General features: G+C 33.5%; 1 protein-coding gene across 2 annotated transcripts; it reads left to right on the top strand.

The window, feature by feature from the left end:
* The first annotated feature begins 18,136 nt into the window (after positions 1 to 18,136).
* LOC125193339 (transcription activator GLK1-like) lies at positions 18,137 to 22,753 on the top strand. Of its 2 annotated transcripts, none has more exons than XM_048091109.2 (7): positions 18,137 to 18,725; positions 18,803 to 18,943; positions 21,403 to 21,687; positions 21,777 to 21,827; positions 21,910 to 21,969; positions 22,219 to 22,407; positions 22,508 to 22,753. In XM_048091109.2, the coding sequence occupies exons 1-6, from the start codon at positions 18,369 to 18,371 to the stop codon at positions 22,360 to 22,362; spliced, it is 1,038 nt and encodes a 345-aa protein (XP_047947066.1). In that variant the 5' UTR covers positions 18,137 to 18,368; the 3' UTR covers positions 22,363 to 22,407; positions 22,508 to 22,753. The 2 variants fall into 2 exon arrangements, with proteins under 2 accessions (XP_047947066.1, XP_047947064.1); XM_048091107.2 differs by having other exon boundaries at positions 21,895 to 21,969.
* The last annotated feature ends 992 nt before the right edge of the window (positions 22,754 to 23,745 follow it).

Below are 23,745 nucleotides of genomic sequence, written 5' to 3'. Positions count from 1 at the left end.
AACTAGGAATAAATTTCCATATCAATAATCCATATGATATCAAAACCAAACAATATCAAAAACTCTTAAAATTCAACAATGTAAATAAAGCAAAAATAAACTCTTCTGACTTGAACATGATCATCTCGAAAGTCCACCCCTTCTTTTCATCTTTGTTTGAGCAATCACAAGCTTGTTATAAAGCTCCAAAAACGAAAAAAATTTGTCGCTAAACAAAATTTCATTTCTGACTTCATTAAAGCTATCTGGAAGCCCATCAAGGATCATTATCTGTTGGGTTTCTGGGTCAACTTTCCCCCCCGACAAGTGGAGTTTATTGAAGTAGCCAAGCATGACTAGGGCATATACCCCCACGTCTTGGCCCTCTTCAAACACATCATGCCTTAAATGCTTCACAGCGATACCAGCTCTTATCTTAGAGGACTTTTCTTCAAACCACTTGGGCTTGTTGACCAACGGCCTATTGGGTTTGTCAAACCTCTCAAGGGCATTGCCAACACCGGCTAAAAGGAATCCCTTGAGATGACATTCCGCGGTATGCCACTGATCACGAAACTCCTTGTCCTCTCCTTGTAGATGGTATGTGGGCGGACGATCCTTGCTGAGAATCAATTTCAAGTCATTGATCAAACGATCAACATCAAGTTTACTTTTCCATTCCTTAAACAATTCAGAGTCATGCTTCCTCGAACTAAGTATGGCATAGTAAATATCTCAAGTATCAATCATCTTTCGTTCAAGCTGAGAATAAATACCAATAATATAAACATGTAAAATTTTAAGGAATTGCAAATAACCACAAAACAATTCATCAATTTTACATCCACAAAAATCAAGCACAAACGTTCTTCTACTAGGAAGCCGAGTCTTATTCATGCAAGAAATTCATTATTTTTACTGGCCACAATGTCGACAGATAGTCCAGAGACCATAAGAATGGCATGGCTAACTAACAATGCTAAAGCGTATAACCATAAAATTAAGCACTAAGGATTCTTTACTTGTGCGTGAACTCCTCTAAAGAAAGGTCGAACCGGACAAGCACCTCCTCCTATAGCTCCCTCTAAGCATTATTAAAATACAATCCTTATAATTTCGCAGCAATATTGCTCCGGTAAAGACCAGTCGCGATATTACTGAAAAACTAATTTTACGATTTTAATAACCTTTATCTAGAGAAGTCAAAACTTACGAACTGGTAATGTTCCTCCCGTAAAGACAGGCCGGTCACTACTTCGCACTAAGACCAATTTTATGGAGGCCATATACAAACGTGTTGTAATTATCGCTTCATATTTTCTTGTTGGTGGTTTTAATAGTTTAATTATCACTTAAGCAGATAAGGCAGGTATCCACATTCAAAGAATAATTAAACATGTACTAGCTATGCATGCAAGGCAATAAGTACATAGGCGATGCACGAGTTAAACTAGATTTTAACAAATAAAATCATAACTCAAATTAAATATCCATCATTCATCAATAAAACATGTAAACACATTTACATAAGGTTCACATAAACATAATGACGAAACTTGATCATTTAATTAAGCATCTAAAATAAATAGATAGAATTAAAATTCCATCTTCACATAAACAAGATTATCTAGACATTAAGTCCAATCTTAAACAATCATACATTATTAGTTAAAATAACGTATCTTGATTATTAGAATCACCTTTTAATACTATTAGGATTTACTTAGATAGAATTAATCCATCATTATCCTAAAATTAATGTCTAGGTGTATATCATAAAAGATTAGCTAAGTCTCAATTTAAAATGCCCACTTGGATATATAAATCCGCATTTATCCAATTAAGACTAAATCCATTTAAAACACACCAATTAAATTCGAGAATCAAAATTCTCATAGCTTTCAAATAAAATCACATGACAAGAAGAATCTTATTACATCTTTAATTCAAAATGATGTTTTCTAGATGAAATAAAATTCACCTTCATCAAAATTAAAGACAAAATTCAACTTAATAAATAATTAAGGATTTTAATAGCAAAATTAATGCTCTATGAATTTTCATACCTTTAAATCACATTTGATGTTATCTAGATGAAACAAATTCACCTTCATCAAAATTAAAGATAAAATTCAAATTAAACAAGGAATTGAATTCCAATTAAAATCCAATTAATCATTTAACACTTTAATAATTTAGGATTTAAGTAGCATGTTAATGCCAAATGAATTTTTCACTTCTTTAATTAAAATGATGTTATCTAGATGAAATAAAATCCACCTACATCATCTTAAAGACAAAATTCAAACTAGGAATAGGATTCCAATTAAAATCCATCCAATTATTAATTATGTAATTTTCGAAATTTTCAAGGTTTAAAACAATTGAAAAACTCATGTCTTTTCCTTAGGTATATTTCTAGGAAATAATTCCATAACACACCAAATATAAAATATAGACAATTTTTCAATTAAACCTTAAAATTAAAACATGAAAGCATATTAAGAGAATATTCTTTAAAATTCCATCCTTTTAAGGAAAAACCAAAAATTAGATCAAATAAATATTGAATTTCCTTATGTTAATTATCATGATATTATCTAGATGGAAATAATCCACCAAAATCAACTAATTAACAAATTTAATCAATTATTTGACTAATTATTCCAATTGAAAAAATTAAAGAAGACAATTATTCTCTTTAAATTAGAATCTTGACTTAATGACAAAATCATTCTAATTTACACAAGATATTTTAATTATTCTAGGTTTAGGATTTTTAAACCACAATTGTAAATAGCTTGCGTCTTAAGAAACGAAAACATGAAAAACGAAGAACGAGACGACGCAACCCAAAACCCTAATTAGGGTTTGGGCCGCCACGGGCCTCGCGGCAGCCGCTGCTGCCGCGCCCGATCTCTGCCGCCTCCCGCGACCACCGCCGCTGCTCCCACTGCAGCGGCGCTGCCTCTGCCGCTCCCACTGGAGCAGCCGCCGCCCGCTGACCGCCGCCGTCTCTGCTGCTCCGTTGTCTAGAACACCGCGGCTGCTGCCCTAACTGAAGTCAGGGCCGCCACTGTCCTTCGGAGCTGCTGTTCGACGACGACACAGCTGCTTTTGCTGCTGCGAGCGTCGCCACTGCCCGGAGCAAGGGCTGCTGTCACTGCAGCGTTTCTGCTGCCCGCTGACTGCCTCCCGCCGCCGCCCGAAGACGACGACGCAGCTGCTGCTGCGTTTCTGGAGCTGATCGCCGCTGCCGACACACGGCTGCGCAGCCGCTGCCCGGCGCTGCTGTCCGAAGACGATGCAGCGGCTGCCGGAGCTGCTGCCCGCCGCCGTCGCTGACTCCTCCGACCAGCCGTAGCCACCGCCGCCTTTTCTCACCAGATCTGGATCGGCGATCCCCGATGAAGGCAGCCCGGTTCTTGAACACATCTAGGGTTTAAGCCCTTGCATTCATTTATTCGTTTTTCAATTTAATTAACTTGATTCATCGCGGTCGCTTCGCTTGACTGCGATCTTAAATCTTAATTAATCGTTTATTAATTTGTAACAATCTTTTATGTTCATATCAAATATACATATTTAAATATCTAGCATTTAGCAATTTAAATAGATCTAGCATATTAAGAACATAAAACTATAGATCTAATGAAAACTTGTTTAGATCTAGAATATTCTTGTGAAAAACTCAAATAAAATTCGAGATTCATAATATTCTTTCATCGATCCAAGTATTCAATCATGGACCACTTTATTTCTTGATTCAAAAACATATATTCACTTAAACACATACATATATGTAATCAACAAACATATAATCTAGTACATATTACTTAGAATATATAGATCTAATGATGTTCATCATAGATCTAAAATATTTTTGTGAAAAACTTGAATAAAATTCAAGATACATAATATTCTTTCATCGATCTAGAACATCATATCATAGATCCAAAATTAAAATCAAGAAAAACATAGATCCAACACATATTGCATTATTTTCGAAAATCCCAAGTTTTAACACTATAATTTTCGAAAAATTCAATTAATCAAATACATAATCAGAGCCTAAAAATTGGCTCTGGTACCAGTTGTTGGGACTACCGCAGCGGAAGATACGGAAACCAAATAGGTCCTAGAACGGATCTATTTAGGTGATTATGCATTCGACTCCAATTTCATGCAATTTACATAGATCTATAGATATAACATCAAATAAACACATAATCATGTAATTTGATGTAGATTCGATTGTTACCTCATTTTGATCCATCATAGGATCGAAGTTGCTAGCTGCACCACCCGGAGATCCTTGGTTTATCAACCGTGAATCTTCCAACCTATTCCCTAGTCCTTGGATATTCATTCGTGTGGGCGGATCTTGAACAACCAAAATAGTCTTGATGAGATCTAGGAGGAACACTACACCAATCTATCTATCTCGATTCAATTCTATGGATTAGAATGAACAAGACAAGATCAAAACAAAAACCCTAGATCTCCTTGTTCTATGGCTCGAAAATCGAGGCAAGAAGGAGAGAGAGAGGCCGAGTGATCGGCGGCTAGGGTTAGGGTTTAGGGTGTAACTTGTGGTGTTCTAGGGTTTCCACATCTCATCACTATTTATAATGGACTTTGTTGGGCTAGGTTGGGGATCCATGGAATGACTTAAGTGTTGGGCTCACCCATTAGATAAATTACTAATTAAATCAAATGACCCATGATTTAATATATTATCAATGGAATATTATTTTATTCCACTAAAGAATAATATTGCACTCCCACTTAAATCACCAAATTACAAATAACTTGGGTCCATTTTATTTTATAATATTTCCCGCGTTTAAGATTATCTTGATCCATCAATTTAATTCTTTTGTCTGCTATTTGACTAGAATTAAATTAATTCTCCAAAGAGTTTTTCTAGTTTGAAACTTTATTTATTATTCATGGAATAAATTCCAACTGTGCAGTTTTCTGAATAATAAATTCCTTTTTCAAACACCTCTTGGGGATCACCCCTTAGGGATTTAATCATACCACACTGGGCACGCGAATTCTATGAAATAATATTCCAATACCTTCATATTATTCAATTACTACCACCCAAGATATCATGAACTTGAGTTACGTACAAACTCTCACATATTGATTAGTCAAAGTGGCGTTTGATTGAATAAACAATATTGATATTAATATCATAGACTAGAAAATACTAAACTTTCTTGAAATATATTCTTTCAGTAGATAGCAATAAAGAATACATTTCGGATTAGATCCTTTCAGTGTTTTACCACACCGGTGTTACTAATCTCATCTTAGGTAAGAGAGAATTATTACAAACACCGCAACCGTTCCAATAGGTAGCCAAAGCCTATCTAGGTTGTGAATACGTTTTTCTTCTTACTAGATCTGGCCAAGTCCCCTATTGGAAAACTCATGAGGAGATTCATCGAATTTCCCTACTTGACCTTCTTAGTAAAAAGCCTTAGACTTGTTTATCATATTTCAATAATAAACCATTATATTATATTATTTATTCTCATAATTAGGTAAACAAGTGGACGTGGCGTTTCTCGTATACATGCACAAGCTGACTGTACAAAGGCATGTACGCTCGAAGCATCTTTTAGTATACAAACCCCAACAGATGCATGATTGAGTGACACAATCTTGTATGATTTAATATAACTTGCTTCATAACTGTGAGAGAGTTCTAGCGAGTTAGGTTCACTTAGTAGACGTTACAGTTAGCTTCCCTTAAAACGGCACTGTTAATTGAGAGTGAGGACTTTTCAAGGGTCTTATGAGCTTTTTGGAGTTACGTGTTAGGATTGACAACCCTAATCTTGTAATCAACGTTTGTATCGCATGAGCATAAGCTAGCCGACTCGTCCTATCAAAGTAATAACTGTGCTAGGGTATTGTAGTTTGGAATTTGTATAACCATAATTGTGAACGCACATCCCTGGAATTCCCTTATCTCTATACTTTATCTCGTGATTTATTTGCATCTAGTTGTTATTTGCCTTCCATTATTTTCTGTTTTCAAAAAGTTTTCAAAATTCTCTTGTTTTTCCAAATAGTAATTGAGTCTTAGTAGAAGATAGACAGTCCGTGTTTGCCTTCCCCGTGTTCGATATCCGGTACTGACTTTTAGTTATACTATATATACTTTGTATACTTGCAGGTTTATTTAGTGCTAAAAAATAGAGCATCAAGTTTTTGGCGCCGTTGCCGGGGAATACAATTCACTTTGGAGTGATATCTTCAAACGGATAATTTTACTACTTTTTTAATTGCTTTCTGTTTTTATTTTTAGTTTTAATTTGTTTTTCTTTTTGATTCTTGCAGGTTTTGTATGCGAACGCGCTCTGGGAAGGACAGCCTAGAACCGCTCGATTTAGAGCTTGAAAGAACTCGTAGGAGAATAAGGAGTGAAAAGGGATCAAGATCGATGGGTGACAAAACGGACATCGAAAAATTGCAGGAGATGGTCCAGATGTTGATAGACGAGAGAGATGCGGAAAGGGCAGCCCGAGAGGCCCTGGAAAAAAAAGAACAAAGAAATATTACCCGTGATGAATATGTTCAACCATGGGAATACGATTACTTTTTCCGAAGGTCCTCGAATTGATGCTAACAATTTCGAGTTACACATGACCCTTATACAAATGGTCGAGCAAACTCCTTTTGCAGGTAGGGCCGCAGAGGACGCCAACCGTCATCTCTCCAAATTTGTGGAAATCGCAAACACACTCAAGTTAAATGGTGTCGACGACAATGCCATAAGGGTGGTTTGAGTGTATGCCCCTAGAGAAGGTTTCCACATGGAAGAACATCGTAGCTGCCTTCCTCGACAAGTATATGTAACACCTCAACCCCTCCAACGTACACATTTATAATTTATAAATATTCTCTCTGTCTCAATTAAAAAGAAACGTTTCCCAAAATAGAAACAACATTATCTCTACTTTTTCATCTCTCTTACTTTACTCTTTCTTAATTTTCTTGCAAAACAACAAATATAATCATACACAATATATAAAAAATATCATAAACAATTTCATATCCATATGCATATATTAATTACATCACCATCCACATACTATAATTACAAAAATTTCTAATTCAATCCATAGAACCATAAACATTAAATATCACCAACAATTCCATATCTCAATCAATTCCATATCTCGATGCATATGCCTCTCTATTGAATTTATTATTCTGTGACAAATCAGGCCTGAAATCTGCCCGGGATTCCTCTATGACCCGAATGTCCCTCTGTAATTGGACCAATTGGTCCCTCTATATTTGACCTGAAGGTCCCTCTGTAATTGGGCTCATAGGTCCCTCTATAACTCGAAGGTCCCTCTGTAATTGGACTCATAAGTCCCTCTATGACCCGAAAGTCCCTCTATATTTTTTTTTTCAGATCTAGGGCAAGACTGTTACAGATCCTCTTTAATCATATGCTTTGAAAAACTCTGATGTCATATGAAAAACATATCCATTACAGCTATCATATATCCATATCATATTTCATCATCAATATCAAATAACGTATAAATGTATCCGATATAAATTATGTAATCCAAAATTCACTCTCAAAACCAATATTGAAATCGATCATATAACTCATATAAAATCAAAAGTGTGATTTATACCCACCTGATTATGTCGGATAATCTAATCGAGCTCTGATTGTGATCTACAATACTCAATCCAATTAAAATGTTTCTTCGAGTAAAACAATCTCTCCTTGATTTTATTTTGTTCTCCTCTTTTTTTTTATACTTCTAACTAATCTATCTTCTTATACACTCCTTTTCCGTCTCCCCCTTTTTTCCACAAAGTATGGCTATCCATTTCAATAAGAAGCCAACCGACGTGTGAAAAGGTTTTATTATCTTTATCTCAAATATTTGTATGATTGACGCTTAGTTGCTCGATTATGATACGTGTTTGTAGCACCAATATTTACTATGATGACATTGCATGGAAAAATAATATATAGTTTAAAATTATCCTTTCATATGTTTCTACTGTAATTTCCTCTCCATTAGTAATATATTTATTTCTATAGAAAATATACATAAATGTTTGACTTATTTCCAAAACAACTTTTGATTCCTTTTCCTATATATATACACGTATGATAATAAATGAGGAATATATATATTATACTAGCTTATTTCTTTAGATAAAATTTTCATATTTAAATACATGCCTTTATAAATAGTATATTTCATGCACATTTTCTCTTCAAGCACACATATTTAAATTATACATATAACATTTAAAACTAATTTATAATATAGAGGCATATTTTGAGTTAGGGGTGTCACAGTATACTTGCAGGTTTATTTAGTGCTAAAAAATAATGCATCAATGACACAATGGCGGACGTCCGCCCGCCGTCGCGACGGACTTCCCGGCAACACCTCGGATCTCCCATGTCCGCACCGGACGTCCGTGTCCGCCTCTCTCCCACGTAATGGCGGATGTCCGCGACGGACGTTGGGCACACCGCTCCGACGTCCACCGAGACATCCGCCGTTGGTGATGCTCTCAGTTAAATGAGTTGGTGAAATACAGAAATGTGGAGTGTTGAGTACACATGCCAAATATAGTTAAATCAAACAAGACATTTAGACACTTTGTCACGAGTCAACACCAAGTTACTCATAGTTAGTGCTCATTGCAAAGGTAAACTGAGTTTCATAACCTTAATAGAAGTTGGACGGTCTGTGCATGGTTAATTATATTTATGACAATGCGAGTCCGAAGTTTGCTTGATTACGATACTTGTGTGAATAGCATTGAATGAATGCACATTTAAGTATTCCTTGCTTAAAAATGAAAGATGATATCTCAATTATTATTAATTTTAATATTTCTATAGTTTTATAATGAATGAATATACGATATTGATTACTATAGTACTTTTTAATTGAACAAAAATTTGCGATATTTTCATAACTCAACAAAATCCTGGAATAAAAGGTTGTATCCAATGTTTATTGGGCTGATATAGAGTCCTATTGGTGGCCCAATATTTCTGTAGAATTAGATAATGTATAATTATTACTCCCTCCGTCCCGGATAATTCGTCTCAGTTTTCCATTTCGGTCGGTCCCACATAATTTGTCTCATTTCACTTTTACCATTTTTGATAGTGGACCTCATATTCCACTAACTCATTCCTGCTCACATTTTATTAGTATAAAACTAATATATAAAGGTAGGACTCACGTTCCACTAACTTTTTCAACCCACTTTTCATTACAATTCTTAAAACCTAGGCCCGGTCAAAGTGACCCGAATTATCTGGACGGAGGGAGTACTATTTAGGGGCAATTGCTTTTAAAGTCACCAACTTTCCATGAATTCTGGTTTTTCCCACGAACTTTAAAAAGTTCGTGTAATGTCACGAACTTTATTGTCGGTTGCCATTTTCCCATGTCAGGTTTTCCAATCTGATTCAAACTGTTCGTTTCCTATTAAGATAATGTCCAAATTCTTTTATCTTACTATCGTTATATTCGTCTTTGAAATAGCTTCGCGTGGGTACCTTGTACGCTTCAATCGGAACTCGGATGAAGAAGTTATGGTCATTATGATAGTACAAGGTCGCACAAAGGTCGTAGCCTTCATCAAATGACCATAACTTCTTCATCCGAGTTCCGGTTGAGGCGTACAAGGTACGCACGTGACTTTCAAAGACGAAGATAACGATAGTAAGATAAAAGAATTTGGACATTGTCTTAATAGGAAACGGACATTTTGAATTAGACCGGAAAACTGACATGGGAAAATGGCAACCGACAATAAAGTTCGTGACATTACACGAACCTTTTAAAGTTCGTGAGAAAAATCAGAATTCATAGAAAGTTGGTGACTTTAAAAGCAGTTACCCCTACTATTTAAGTCATATAAATGAATACATGAATGATGAATAGCCCAAATTACATATAGACCTTAGTAGTGTTGAGTTTTAAATTTGCCGGTCTTTAAAACAATTGTTTGAGCCTCATTAGTCTTTTAGAACATACACTGAATAATTATGTGAATTTTAGTTTTTGTAATTATAAAACTCTATATATACCAACACATTTCACTCCTTAATTATTTTTTATGATTTGTAATGGATTAATTTACAATCATTTTTCACTCATCTGATTAAATGGTTTGATTTCAGATCGCGCCAAATTCTTTCAGGATAGTAATACAGTAGAACATTTCATTCATCAGGATTTCCACGTGGTGTGGTATAATGGTTAAACAGTACTCCCTCCGTTACACAGTAATAGAGGCGTTTCGTTTTGAGCACTTATTTTGAAAAAATAATAATAAATAGTTAAAATGGAGAAATAATAAAGTAAGAAACATAATATTGTAGATAGGACTCTTCACTACATTATTTTCTCTCTTATTTTACTCTCTCTCCATTTTAACTATTTATTATCATTTTTTCAAAACGAGAGCTCAAAACGAAATGTTTCTATTACTATGGAACGGAATGGAACGGAAGGAGTATAAAATATTGTAATCAACAGATTGTTTGAAAATGGGCCGGGACTTTACAATTATGCGTCGAGACAATTATGTAAATTTATTTTTAATAAAAATGAAATACGTGGAAAACCGATATTATTTGTAGAATGTAGACAACATCTAGTTCTGCAAACTATTATTTGGAAGAAAAAAAAATTGCATTTGTCACTTTCATCACATAAAGTCTAAAAAGTACTGTATTACAAAATACTTGTGGCCACATATATTCCTTTTATGCCAAACGATGGGAAGAAAAATCTCTACTTGTACAAAATTGTTCACATGCAGGATTTATTGAAATCCATTAAAATTAATAGTACTATTAGTTTTTTGTGTTAAGTTTATTTATGATTTAAACTAAAAAAATATTTAGCTTCGATTTTGTTGTGAAACTAATATAGTAGTAATAAATTATAGCTTCAACTATTAAAAGTAATTTAAAAGGCCTTGAACATTGCTACGTAGTTTGATTTAATTTGTCTCAAAATTATTTTCTTGTGTCGTATATAGACGTATATGTAAACAGTCATCCCATCACTGATATTCCTATCGTGTGTGATCGGCCCGAGGCTCAGCGATCAATTGTTCGTCGCGGGGATCTTCCCGTTGAGCGGAGTTGGAGCAAAAGTAGAGGTTTCTCATGTGTAGAAGAAAGGAATGAAATTAAATAAAAGATATTTGTATTTCTTGATTAAGTAATTCATTATAAAAGATTCTATATATATTTATAATATGTGTAGATATAGATTAAATCATGTCCTTGTATATAAAAATGATAAATCTCTAAAATATCTAAATAGAATAACATCATATAGATGTTGGAAATTTGGGCTTGACTAATTTAATGCGTATGATTATGTTTCAGTTGTCCAATTAAAATGATCCAATACAGATTAAAGTTTGGAGTAAAATGTATTTATTTGTTATGGAAATAATGAGATTTTCTATTTGTTGAAGGACCGAATAGAAAATAAAGGATCTTATATTTATATATAATATCGGGTTATGGTTCTAAGACGTCAGAAGAACAATTCGATATTTGTGTATTCTCTTGGCACACTATTGTGTAAAACGTCTCTGATCGTTTGAAAGATCCGTAACCGCTGCAAAGCATTTCTACCTTTTAATTCTAAATGTATCAAAATACGTTTCCGCTCTAAAGTATACGCTTTTTCTCTGTCGTGTATTGACATGAATCTTTCTATATACATGCATCACGGTTAACAACATTGTTTACAGTTATACAATATGATCGAAGTATTGTTTTGTTTATGACCAAGAAATCTCATACTGTAGGTCGATTGTCATAGTCACATATCTAGCCTGAAAAACTATCTTGGGCCATAAATTAAACTACGAAGGAAAGCTTTTTGACTGTTAAAATATTTTTGATTATTGTACTTTACATTGTTATGGCTATTTAAATATTTTATTCGTTCCATAATAAGAGTCACATTTTGCCATTTTAGTACTTCCGTCCCACAATGAAAATCACACTTAATTTTTACCATAAATAATAAGTAGGTCTCACATTCCACTAACTCACTTCACTCACATTTTATTATAAAACCAATATAAATAAGTGGATCTAATAAGAGTGACTCCTATTGTGGGACAAAGGGAGTATTTCCAATGGTTAATAAGGTTAAATAAACCTCACACAAAATTCAGACCATAAGGGCATCCTTAACCCCAACCCGGATTTGGGTCGCAAGTCCTCTCCACGTCATCATTCCCCCAAATTTGGGGTTCCATGCCACAACTCTATTAACCCCGTAGGCCACAACTCGGGCCACAACTATTCATTTGCACTATTCACAACTACAACATATTTTACTCGTAAAATAGAATACGTTGAACAATTAAAACCAGGAAAATTCATTGTTCAATCAGAAAATAGAAAATTACAAATCCTAGAAAAAGAAAATTACAAATCCTAGAAATAGAAAATTACAAATCTTAGAAAAAAAAAACTACTTTTTCTTCATTTGTGCGCGAAGGTATTCGATCATCTCACGGTGCAAATCGAGCTCGAACTCCGACATTGTCGAGGTATTCCTCAATGTCAACTCCGTCAGCTGGCCCATCCGCAACATAATACTCATATCCGACATAGAGTCTGATATCTTGTCCAGGGAAGGATTGGGCGGCGGCGGCGGCATAAAGGAGTAGCTCGCAGTTGCCTTCCCCTTTGCTTTCCTCTTTGCCACCTTTGTGCCCATCGGACGGCTTTGAGTACCAGGAGATGAGAGGAAGAAGTCGTCGTCTGTCACACGTTGAGGTCGATTGGCGGACCTCCTTCGCTCGAAGTGTAGTGTCCGACGGCGGTAACTTTGGTTCTCTTCGCCGTCGCTTCTGCCCCACCGGTGTACTTCGGGCTCTTTTCGACAAGCTTCCAAACGTCGAAGTACTTGAAGTGCTTCTTCCCGTCAGCGAAGTAATCTGCCTTGGCCTTGTCCACAAGGTCCATCTCGCTGTGCCCGCTCGGCCACATCCGGACTACGTTAGTCCTCTTGCCATTCCACTTGTTCATCTCCGCCTGGACCCGACCCCAATGCTTGCATAGCTTCAAGTAGGTACGCTCGAACGAGGCGTCAGGTCGACCAGCGTTGTACTTCTCTGTAATCCGCTGCCAGAACGCTTTGCCGGTTTGCTGGTTGCTGATCACAGCGTACTCGGAGACGTCGACAAAGTTCTTGGCCAGCCACATTGTCTCCTGCGGACTATACTTCTTCGGCCCATCCTCATCGGCAACCTTGCCCATGCTCTTGCCCCTCCCTTGAGCGGGCTCCATATCGCTGATCTCGTACTCATCCGTGCTAACTGGCGATTCCATATCCATATTGGTAGGCAACCCAGGACTAGGCGTTGCATTTGGATCGGGTGTCGGCGGCAATTGCCAGTTCTGGGAGTTGACGAAATCGTCCATCTGGCGTTGGTCGCTGTTAAACCAATCCATAGAAGCCGGAAATGTTAGAATACAAGAGGACTCAAATTTAGGGCAATGATGACGTGGAGGGGACTTGGAGCCTAGATTTGTAATGGAGTTATGGATGTCCTAAATTATACTGTAATTAATTTTTTAATAAATTACGCATGCACTTTTTACTCACTTTTAAGCTAATAGTAAAATATACTACTACATGCATCTGTTCTATTAAAAATGGAATTATTTTTTTTAATTATTTCACTAAAAATTAAATATATTTTTGGAAAAAAATATTATTCCTATTTTTTTTCTCTTTTTAACATTTTTATTTTTTTATTAATTTATAAAATAATATTATAGAAATTTAATACTCCATTTCATATTTAGTGAAAGGTACATGAGTAAGTATAAGTGTTTTGGTTCACTTTTTAACCCAAAAAATTTTGCACTTAATTCACTGGAAATAATGACACGTGCTATTCAAAATGACATCATATATTAAAGATATGTTAGGGTCAATTAAAAACACTTTATATTGAGAATATTTGATGTGATTGAACAATTATTAGTCTATCAATTCTATGGTCATGGGGCTAGAAACGTTGCATAATCTATATTCCTATGTTCTTAATTAATTAATAGTTTTATTTCTCATTTTAATATAGGGTGAATTATATTTTATACTTCCAGTGGCGAACCTTTTAGGTTCTCCTGCACATTCCGTCCGACTTAATTGAGACGTTTTTATTTTAGCACAAAATTTTAGATAATAGTGTTTAGTTGATTATATTATTAATGGTAAAATAAGAGAGAGAATATATTAAGAAAAAGAAAGAAGAATAAAATATGAGTGAGAATAAAATAAGAAAGAAAAAAAAAATAAAGTATGAGAAATTATAAAATAAGAGAGACTATTTAATAAAGTATGAGAGAGAGATGAGTTATTATTATCAAAAGAAGAAACATCTGATCATTTTGATTGGAACATACAAAGAAGTTTAACTTAGACTAGGACGGGAGGAAATAGTCTTTTTTTATTAGGTAAGACTCTCCAATAAGACAGGGTCTTATTTCATGATTATAGTTTACCTTTTTTCATTAAAATCTATTTTTTTTTCGTAGATGAGCATACAAAATTATCATATTTACATATTGGAATAAAGTATTGTTGATAAGAAACAATAACAGATTCATACTAGTATTATATTAGTAGTAATATATATATATATATATGTTGAATTATATTTTCAGTACTTCATTAGATTTATCTAAATTTGTTGAATGATTCAAAACTGTTTGCAAATAATCGTTTAATATTTTTATACCACTACTATTTATATGAATGATTTTAAGAATAGAAAAAATAAATTTATTTGTATAGTGTAAATTCGCCTTCGTCGCAGGATTTATGATGTTTACTTATTTTTTACACTGCGCATTATTTTCAGATGGAACATAATTGTTATATATAATACAATTAAGATTATAGTACTATATATTAACCAGGGATGGGGAAAAATACCGAAAAAATGATATATCGCTCGTATCGTATTGAAAAATATCGAAAAATTATCGAATTTTTGATGTATCGTATTTTTCGATACGATACGATATCGTATCGTAAGTTTTCGATACGATAACGATATGAATTTCCTTATATCGCGATATATCGTTTTATATCGAAAATACGATATATATCAAAAAATTTCGATATATCGATATTTTCGATACATATCGATATTTTATTTTCGATATATATCGAAAATAATATCGATATTTTATTTTCGATATATATCAAAATTTTCGATATATATCGATATTTAACGATATATCGAATTTCGGTACGATATATCAAAATATCGATACGATAACGATATGAAATTTTTTATATCGAAAGTTCGATATATCGAAACTTTCGATACGATAACGATATGAAATTCTTTCATATCGATATTTTCGATACGATACACGATACAACGTCTTCGATGCGATATATCGTATCGACCCACCCCTAATATTAACATAAAAAAGTTTAAAGTGTGATTTAATAAAATTTTATTAAGGAATTTGAAATATTAGTGATCAATTTTGGGGAAATTGTGTTCATGAATAATATATTTGGAGTTGGGGGAATGGATGGACGGACGTATATTTAATTAAATAAGTAAAGTTTAAATATAAAATTAAATAAATTAATTATTATAGTTTTATAAATAAAATGATTTTAATAAATAGGAGTACTACTTTTTCTGCGAACATGTAATGCGAGACAATCATCGAACAATGAAGAGATTACTTAGTAAGAGTCCTATTAACCACAAATCCATCCTTAAAAACCAAACTAGAGACCCAATTAGGGCCCCTCATTTTTCTTAATCTTATGGTTATGATTAATTTGCAATTAATTTAATATTTTATTAAATAAAAATGTTTTTTTTTAGATTTTTTTAATTTATTTTAATATTTTATAATTTTTTTAAATTTTTTTTTATTCGATAAAAACTTGCTGGAGTAAATAATGAACTATATTCACTACATAATGTACTTAATGAATGTATGTTATGAACTTATTACTTCATTCAGTCGTGCTATTACTTCATTCCGTTAGTTTATTACTGCATTTATTCATGCTATTACTTCATTCTATTAGTTTATTACTCCCTCCGTCCCAGAAAGATTGTCCCAGTTCATTTTTTGTACTCGTTTTGCAAAAATTATAATAAATAGGTAAAGTTGAACTAGAGTAAAATAAGAGAAAGAATAATGTAGGCAAGACTATTCTCTACATTATTATCTTTTACTTTACTCTCTCTCTACTTTAACTATATATTATTATTTTTGCAAAGCGAGTGTGAAAAAGGAAATGGTACAATCTTTCTGGGACGGAGGGAGTACTTAATTCCGTTAGTTTATTACTTCATTCAGTCATGCTATTACTTCATTCCATTAGTTTATTACTTCATAATGTGTTATGACATAATTATCTTTCAGTTGGGTTTAGGGTTATTTACTTCATTCCGTTAGTTTATTACTTCATTCAGTCATGTTATTACTTCATTCTGTTAGTTTATTACTTCATTCAATCATGTTATTGTTATGGGCTTATTACTTCATTCAATCGTGCTATTACTTCATTCCGTTAGTTTATTACTTCATTTATTCATGCTATTACTTCATTCTGTTAGTTTATTACTTCATTCAGTCATGTTATTACTTCATTCCATTAGTTTATTACTTCATAATGTGTTATGACATAATTATCTTATAGTTGGATTTAGGGTTATTACTTCATTCCATTAGTTTATCACTTCATTCAATCATGTTATTACTTCATTCTATTAGTTTAGTACTTCATTCTGTTAGTTTATTACTTCATTCAGTTATGTTATTACTTCATTCCGTTAGTTTACTACTTCATTTCATTATTTTATTACTTCATAATGTGTTATGACACACTCCCTCCGTCCTAGATTAAGAGTCACTTTTTGCCATAAAAGTTCATCCCAGTTTAAGAGTCACTTTTAGAATTTTTCATATTTGGTCATACAATTTTACCCCATTCTTCATCAAAATTATATAAAAATGTCATTATCTACATTAAAATAAATCAAAACAAAAATCAAAAGTCAAAAGGGACTCACCTTCAACCTATTCTACCATCTCACTTTATTTATTACACACTCTACTATCTCACTTCATTTATTACACACTCCACAATCTCACTTCATTTATTACACACTTCAACTCTTTCTTAAAACTCGAGCCATACCAATAAGTGACTCCAAATGTGGGACGGAGGGAGTAATTATCTTTCAGTTGAAGTAAATTCAGTATATAATGAATGCGAAAAATTACTTCATAACATACATTCATTTAGTTCATTATGTAGTGAATATAGTTCATTATTTACTCCAGCAAGTTTTTATCGAATAAAAGAAAATTTAAAACAAATTTTTTTTAAAAAAAATTTTAAAAAATTAAATTTAAAAAATTAAAAATTAAAAAAATTAAAATTTTTTTAAAACATTTTAAAAAATTAATCATAATCATAAATATTAAATTAATTCTAAATTAATCATAATCATAAGATAAAGAAAAATGAGTGGCCCAAATTTAGTCTCTAGTTCAGTCTTTAAGAAGGGTTCGACATTGATCACACCTCTATTTAGTAATATCAATAATGAAATACGTTCGTATTTATGTAAGTAATTAACACATTTAAATACCAAGCCATGTGCCGTATAAACATCTTTACTCCTATTTTCAAAATTATTAGGCCTTAGTTGGATACACAGTGGAAAACAGTTGATTTTGTTTCACAAAATTTGAAACAGATATAGATGAAGTGTACTGGGAGGGGCCTCATAGTGCCCTAGTTGGTGGTGACAGGATAATACTCACACGTGAATCTTTGAATAATTTGGTCATATAAGTAACACACTTTCTTTTAGTAATTAAAATTGTTGTGTGTGAGTAGGCGTATTGTTGTTATGGTTAATTTCGAAATAAAATGTCTTGAGTTGGAGTAAAAAATCACGATAAAACAACTTCACAATTTGTTTTTTTTAAATACTTGAAATAAAATTGCATCCACACGTTCACAAATCACACATAGTGTTCCATTCCATATATATATATATATATATGAAGTGTGACAAGCCAAAACAAAAGGTATAGAAACAAATTTGCAGAGGCCGTTCCCTCTCCAACACAAATTGTGATCGAAACCGTTTCTCTCTCTTTCTCTCTCTCTCAAGCGTAAACCGAAAAAGGAATACAGCGGCACCAACTAAGAGCAAGGCCAGTACATAATGCACTGACCTGTCTCCATTATTTTTCAATTTCATTCTATCGTTTAAAAAAAAAAAAGTTGATATTGAAAATTCAGTGGGGATTAATGCTCGCAGTGAAGCATGAGAGAGGAATCGAGGCATTCTCCATGGAAGACGCAGAATTTGAAGAGGATTTGGTCGACACCATTAATTTCGACGACATTCTCATCGGAATCGGAGACGGCGACGTGTTGCCTGATTTGGAAATCGATAACGAATTCTTCGCCGAATTCTCAGGCTCCGAATCTGACACGAAATTAGAGACTGAAAATAATTCGCGAGCAGATTCAGTTTCCGATGTCGATTTGGTTCAGAAACCCGAACCGGAAGTGAAGGATCCGGATTTGAAAGAAGCTGACGACAGGAGCAAGATATCGTCGTCGTTTCGCTGTAAAAACCCACCGGGGAAGAAGAAAACCAAGGTACTTAATGACATGTTTCCGATGTTGCAATTGATCAATGTTGATTTATTCAGTTAGAATTGTCTCTGTCGCTATAGGTGGATTGGACGCCGGAATTGCACCGGCGGTTCGTGCAGGCGGTGGAGCAGCTAGGGATTGACAAGGCGGTGCCGTCGAGAATTCTGGAAATCATGGGGAATGACTGCCTTACACGCCATAACATTGCCAGCCATCTTCAAGTATGCTTCAATTCTCTCATTCTCTCTCTCAAATAGATATATCGAATAAAATATACTCCTATTAAAATAATTAATCATAATCACATAACATCTTAATTTACACACCAACGTAGATTATGTTATCAATTTGATTTTGAGTTTTGCTTTATTATTTTTTACTCATATACTATAGTAATTGTTTGCAATTAGACACGTCGTCCCCTTCATCTGCATTTGAATTTAATAACTCTTGCATATCATTGTAATGCACTGCACCAATTGTCAATAGTTAAAAATATTAAGAATGAAGTTGATAAAAAATATCATATGTCAATTTAAAATTATGAAACACTACTACTCTTTAATATCGAACCCGTATGTATGGCTATGAAGACAAAAAAATTGACGTATATAGATAGGAATCAAAAGTCCAGAATAAGCCACCAAAGTGTTTTTAGTGCACTAGCTAAAATTTGTTTCATTTTCATAGCCACCTTGTCTATTGGTGAATGGATCAAATTCTATTACGTAGGAGTAGTACAATTCAAAATTGTTTCTAGGAGGGCTAAAATTGATCAACCATAGACCGGTTCGTGGTTGAACCGGTCGACTAATTGTATTTAGGTCAAGATGACTCTATTTTATGTTCGAATCAGACCGGCCAACCGGCTAGATCGGATTTTTAAACCCTGGTTAAAACAAAAAGCACCAACTATGAATGAGAGTTTCTGCTTTCTAGTGTATATCAAATCTCATCTCCTTGGGTCCAAATTAAAAGTATTACTCCTTTTGTCTTTATATTTTATCATTTCATATCAAAATGTTTCGGTAAATAAAGAAAGTCACAATTTTTTGGTAAACTGCATGAGTAGTCTAAAAGCTGGGGGCACCCTGTCCATCTATCCCTATTCGATTTCGGTGGGCGCGTCTGTTTCATCTCGATCGTATTTTACTTTATCAAGATATATTACCGACAAAATAGTAATGTCACCTTATCAAATGTTTAATATACCGAATTTGATTAGAGTCTTTATTGAAATTATTGTGAAGTTGAAAACAAGGCACTTAAAAGTGTCTGGTAGCCCATCGTTTCATTTTCTTGGTCGATTTGTCTCAACGTGGAAAACCGATTTGCTGTATGATAACACCTTTTTAAAATGCTAGTACTAATTATTGTTGAGATGTGATACCACTTAGATCCGATAAGTTTATTTGATAATGTCGAGGACTTCTGGAGATGACTACAAAAATTTTAAAATCTTTATTACTGTACTGCGGAAGTTGTAATTTGTTTCTTAATTTATTTATTCAATAGATCAAATATTGAAGGAAAAAGTTATATGCCGGAGTACATCAATCTTACTTTAAATTTAAATAGAATTTATCATCTTAGATTCTTTTAATCGTAATGAAATGAGTTAGGACGAATTCCAAAATGTACATATTAGTGAGATATTCTGTTCATCTACACTCAGAATGTAATTTTTGAGATGGAGTTTTTCACTAAAGTAAATAATAGAGGTTGAAATTCTCTGACCCATGCCATTTTGAAATACTCCTCGGTCCATCGTTAATTGTCCACTTTCATTTTTTTATCATAAATAATAAATGGGCCTTGCACTCCAATTACTTATTTCAACTCATATTTTGTTATAAAACTAATATATAAAAGTGAGATTCATATTATACAAACTTTTTCAACTCACTTTTCTTTACATTTCTTAAAACTCATGCCAAAACCAAAGTGGACAATTATTAGGGGACGAAGCTATTATTTGTACTAGTAAGTCATTGAACTTATTACTCCATTTATTTAGGAGTATTGTTTACTGAATAAATTTATTGCGTAAACATGTATGCTGGTTTGTTTTGTCTCAATATTGCTTTGGTTTACCCTTTTCTTCGTGACTGTGTGACTTGCTCTTGGCTCCTTTTTTATTCTCTTACTTTGGAGTATATTTTCTTTTGGTTTTTAATTTTTATCTTTTGCTTGATGTCTCGTACTATTAGTTGTTGAAATTAGTTTGATCTAAAATCTTGTTTGTTGTTCTTATTATTTTTTTTTGGTTTTGTTGTAGGAATCTTGTTTTTTAGTCTGACAAGCCTCATATAAGTCATATTTTGGTCATGCTCACCACCTTGTTCGTTTGAGTGTTTTATTATACTTTTTTAAAAAAGGAGTATTGTTTATTATTAAAATATGAACTTAAAAAATAAGGAGTATACTGTAATTAACATTTAAATATTAGTAATTGATGATTGAAACAAAAAATACAAGAAACAGTTTTAATGATGAAATAATATATACTGATAATTAATTATTTAGTAAACAGTTTAGATTTGAAAGATTAAGATACCTAATTGGATTGATTTGGTACAAATATTACAAAATGTAATTTAAAATTTATATTCCAGTATTTGAGAAAAACCAAGTTTATTATTTTGGTGCAAATGATTAAGTGATATAAATAATTTTGCAGAAATATCGATCTCACTGGAAACATGTGCAAGCGCGGGAAGCTGAGGCAGCTAGCTGGGGCCGGAGGCGGCAGATGTACGGAACCACGGCAGATGTGAATCCTTGGGTTGCACGTACTATTGGCTTTCCTCCGGCAACACCGAATTTTAGACCCTTACATGTATGGGGTCATCCATCCGTCGACCAATCATTGATGTACACGTGGCCTACACACTTGCCTCAGCCGCACGCTTGGCCTTCGCCACTGGCTGACCCATCATCCCTTTGGCATCCACATCACCAATATGTATGCCTTTTAATAACACCACCACCACAATATTCTCTCAATCTAATTAATCTCCCAACTAATACATTTGTGTAATTATGTAATTATAGGTTCCGCCGCCGAGCACAATATATTTTCCGCAGCCGCAATTTCAACCTACGGTGATTACATAACTCGCTCTACTTCCATTCTTGATTTTTTTTTTTTTTTAACTTTTTAGTTTTTTAATTTGTTTCCTTGCAGAGATTTCCACGGCCGCCCACCGGAGTACCGGCCGTGCAGCCGCCTTCCGATGTTCATCCGGTGAGCTTTCACTTTTCTTCCTTGATGATTTTTGAGTTGTCTTTTAGAGATAAAATGCAAGAGGAAACTCAAGTCACATAACAACCTTTTTAAGTCTACCGTGAAACTAAGTATACTGTACTAGACTACTAGTAACAATATTAATTTAGAATAAAATCCAATTTGAGATAGTTGAAAATTATAGTAGGAGTACTATTTATATTTCATTCAAGGATTCTAAAAAATCTAAGCGGATTCCTCAACTTACAGTCAAAAGAGAGCATAGATGCAGCCATCGGAGATGTTCTAAAGAAACCATGGCTGCCGCTGCCACTTGGATTAAAGCCCCCGTCCATGGATAGTGTGATGGTTGAACTACGACGCAAAGGGGTATCAAAAATACCTCCCAATTAGCCCTTGATTATTAAAATGATTCTAACTTCTCTTCCCAATAAATATGTAAGTTTTTATTTGAAATTATATGCATGTAAATGGGATATTATTGTTTATTTACCAAATTTCTTGTAGTGTGTTTGATTTTATGATTATGTGTTTGCAGGCTACTAGGACTAAGATTAGGCCTCTGGAGTGGTAGCGGATATGTTCAAGTTCATCATATAGGGAGATTATGCTAGTTTTATAAGTATATTAAGATTCTTCTATTGGTTGTTAGTACAAAGTGGGCTTGCTTCAATAGTACTACAAGCAAGTGTGCGTATTTGGTCACTACCACTAGAAGAATTGTATTACAAAATTGGGAACTCACAACATAATGAATACGACCTAACTCCACATGTATCTTCAATTTTGCGGACTTGCTCCATTTTCACTGCATTTTTTCTTTTGGAAAAAGATGAACAAAAGGATTTATTGCATAATTAAGTTTATATATACGCTAGCTTTTTGCTAATTAATTTGCAAAATAATTCATTTGGATAAAATAATTATTTTTTTAAAATTCAAAATATTTTTATACTTTGGCTATAAGAAATAAGTGCAACCACAAATTATTTAGAATTCCGGCCCTACTGCTACTATAAATATTTACGCTATTTAACTAATCTAGACCCACTTATAAAATTTAATACTATGGAGCCCAAATATAGGCGGTATTATATCTAAAAGCCCAATTTTATTAAGTAGGGATGAGACTAATTTGGTTTGCGTAGTAAAACGAACGAAAGCCCTAAATTTCTTGGAATGCATTTTTAGTTGAGTTTATTGATAGCCCACAATTATACCAAAACTAAAATACTTACTGATAAATTGCTGGTTAATTTAAAGTTGCGCTCCGGTTCCAAAGACGTTTGGCGATTGTCGGTATACAACTCTACAATAACAAATTTAGGTGGCAATGAAATGAGATTTGGGGATGGAACAATTATGTGAGTGGAATATATGAAACGAAATAAACATTTTTATGGGTGGTAATACAAATCATAAAAAAGAAACGATTTTTATTGATATTTATCCGAGTTTAAATAAAAGGAGTGAGATGGGCGCACAATTATAAGTGTATTTATAAGTGTATGATTAATATTTTAGAATTAAGGGGAGTGTATAGGAGTATCAAGGTCTAACTAATTTTAAGTGTATAACTAGAGAATAAATCTCAACCACTCATTATCTTAATCTAATGACTAAATGAAGTATTCATTTTCTATTAATAAAAATTGCATGGGGTAATTTGGGAAATCAACCCTATTCCATATTCTGACATACACATTTCATTCATGCATTATTTCTCTCTATTTCTATTATCATTATCTCTCTCTCTTTGTGCCGATCTATGCCGCC

Source organism: Salvia hispanica, chromosome 4 (assembly GCF_029641045.1).
Source record: "Salvia hispanica isolate PSC_SH4W2 chromosome 4, Shi_PSC_v1, whole genome shotgun sequence".
In the NCBI taxonomy this organism is placed as follows: domain Eukaryota; kingdom Viridiplantae; phylum Streptophyta; class Magnoliopsida; order Lamiales; family Lamiaceae; genus Salvia; species Salvia hispanica.
Note: the sequence above shows the minus strand (reverse complement) of the source record. Positions and strands in the feature narration are given on the sequence as shown.

Coding starts and splice junctions, on each gene's coding strand:
- LOC125193339 (XM_048091107.2), top strand. CDS start 18,369: ATGCTCGCAGTGAAGCATGAGAGAGGAATCGAGGCATTCTCCATGGAA. Junction 21,828..21,894: donor AGCCGCAATTTCAACCTACG/GTGATTACATAA, acceptor TTAGTTTTTTAA/TTTGTTTCCTTGCAGAGATT. Junction 21,970..22,218: donor CGCCTTCCGATGTTCATCCG/GTGAGCTTTCAC, acceptor CTCAACTTACAG/TCAAAAGAGAGCATAGATGC.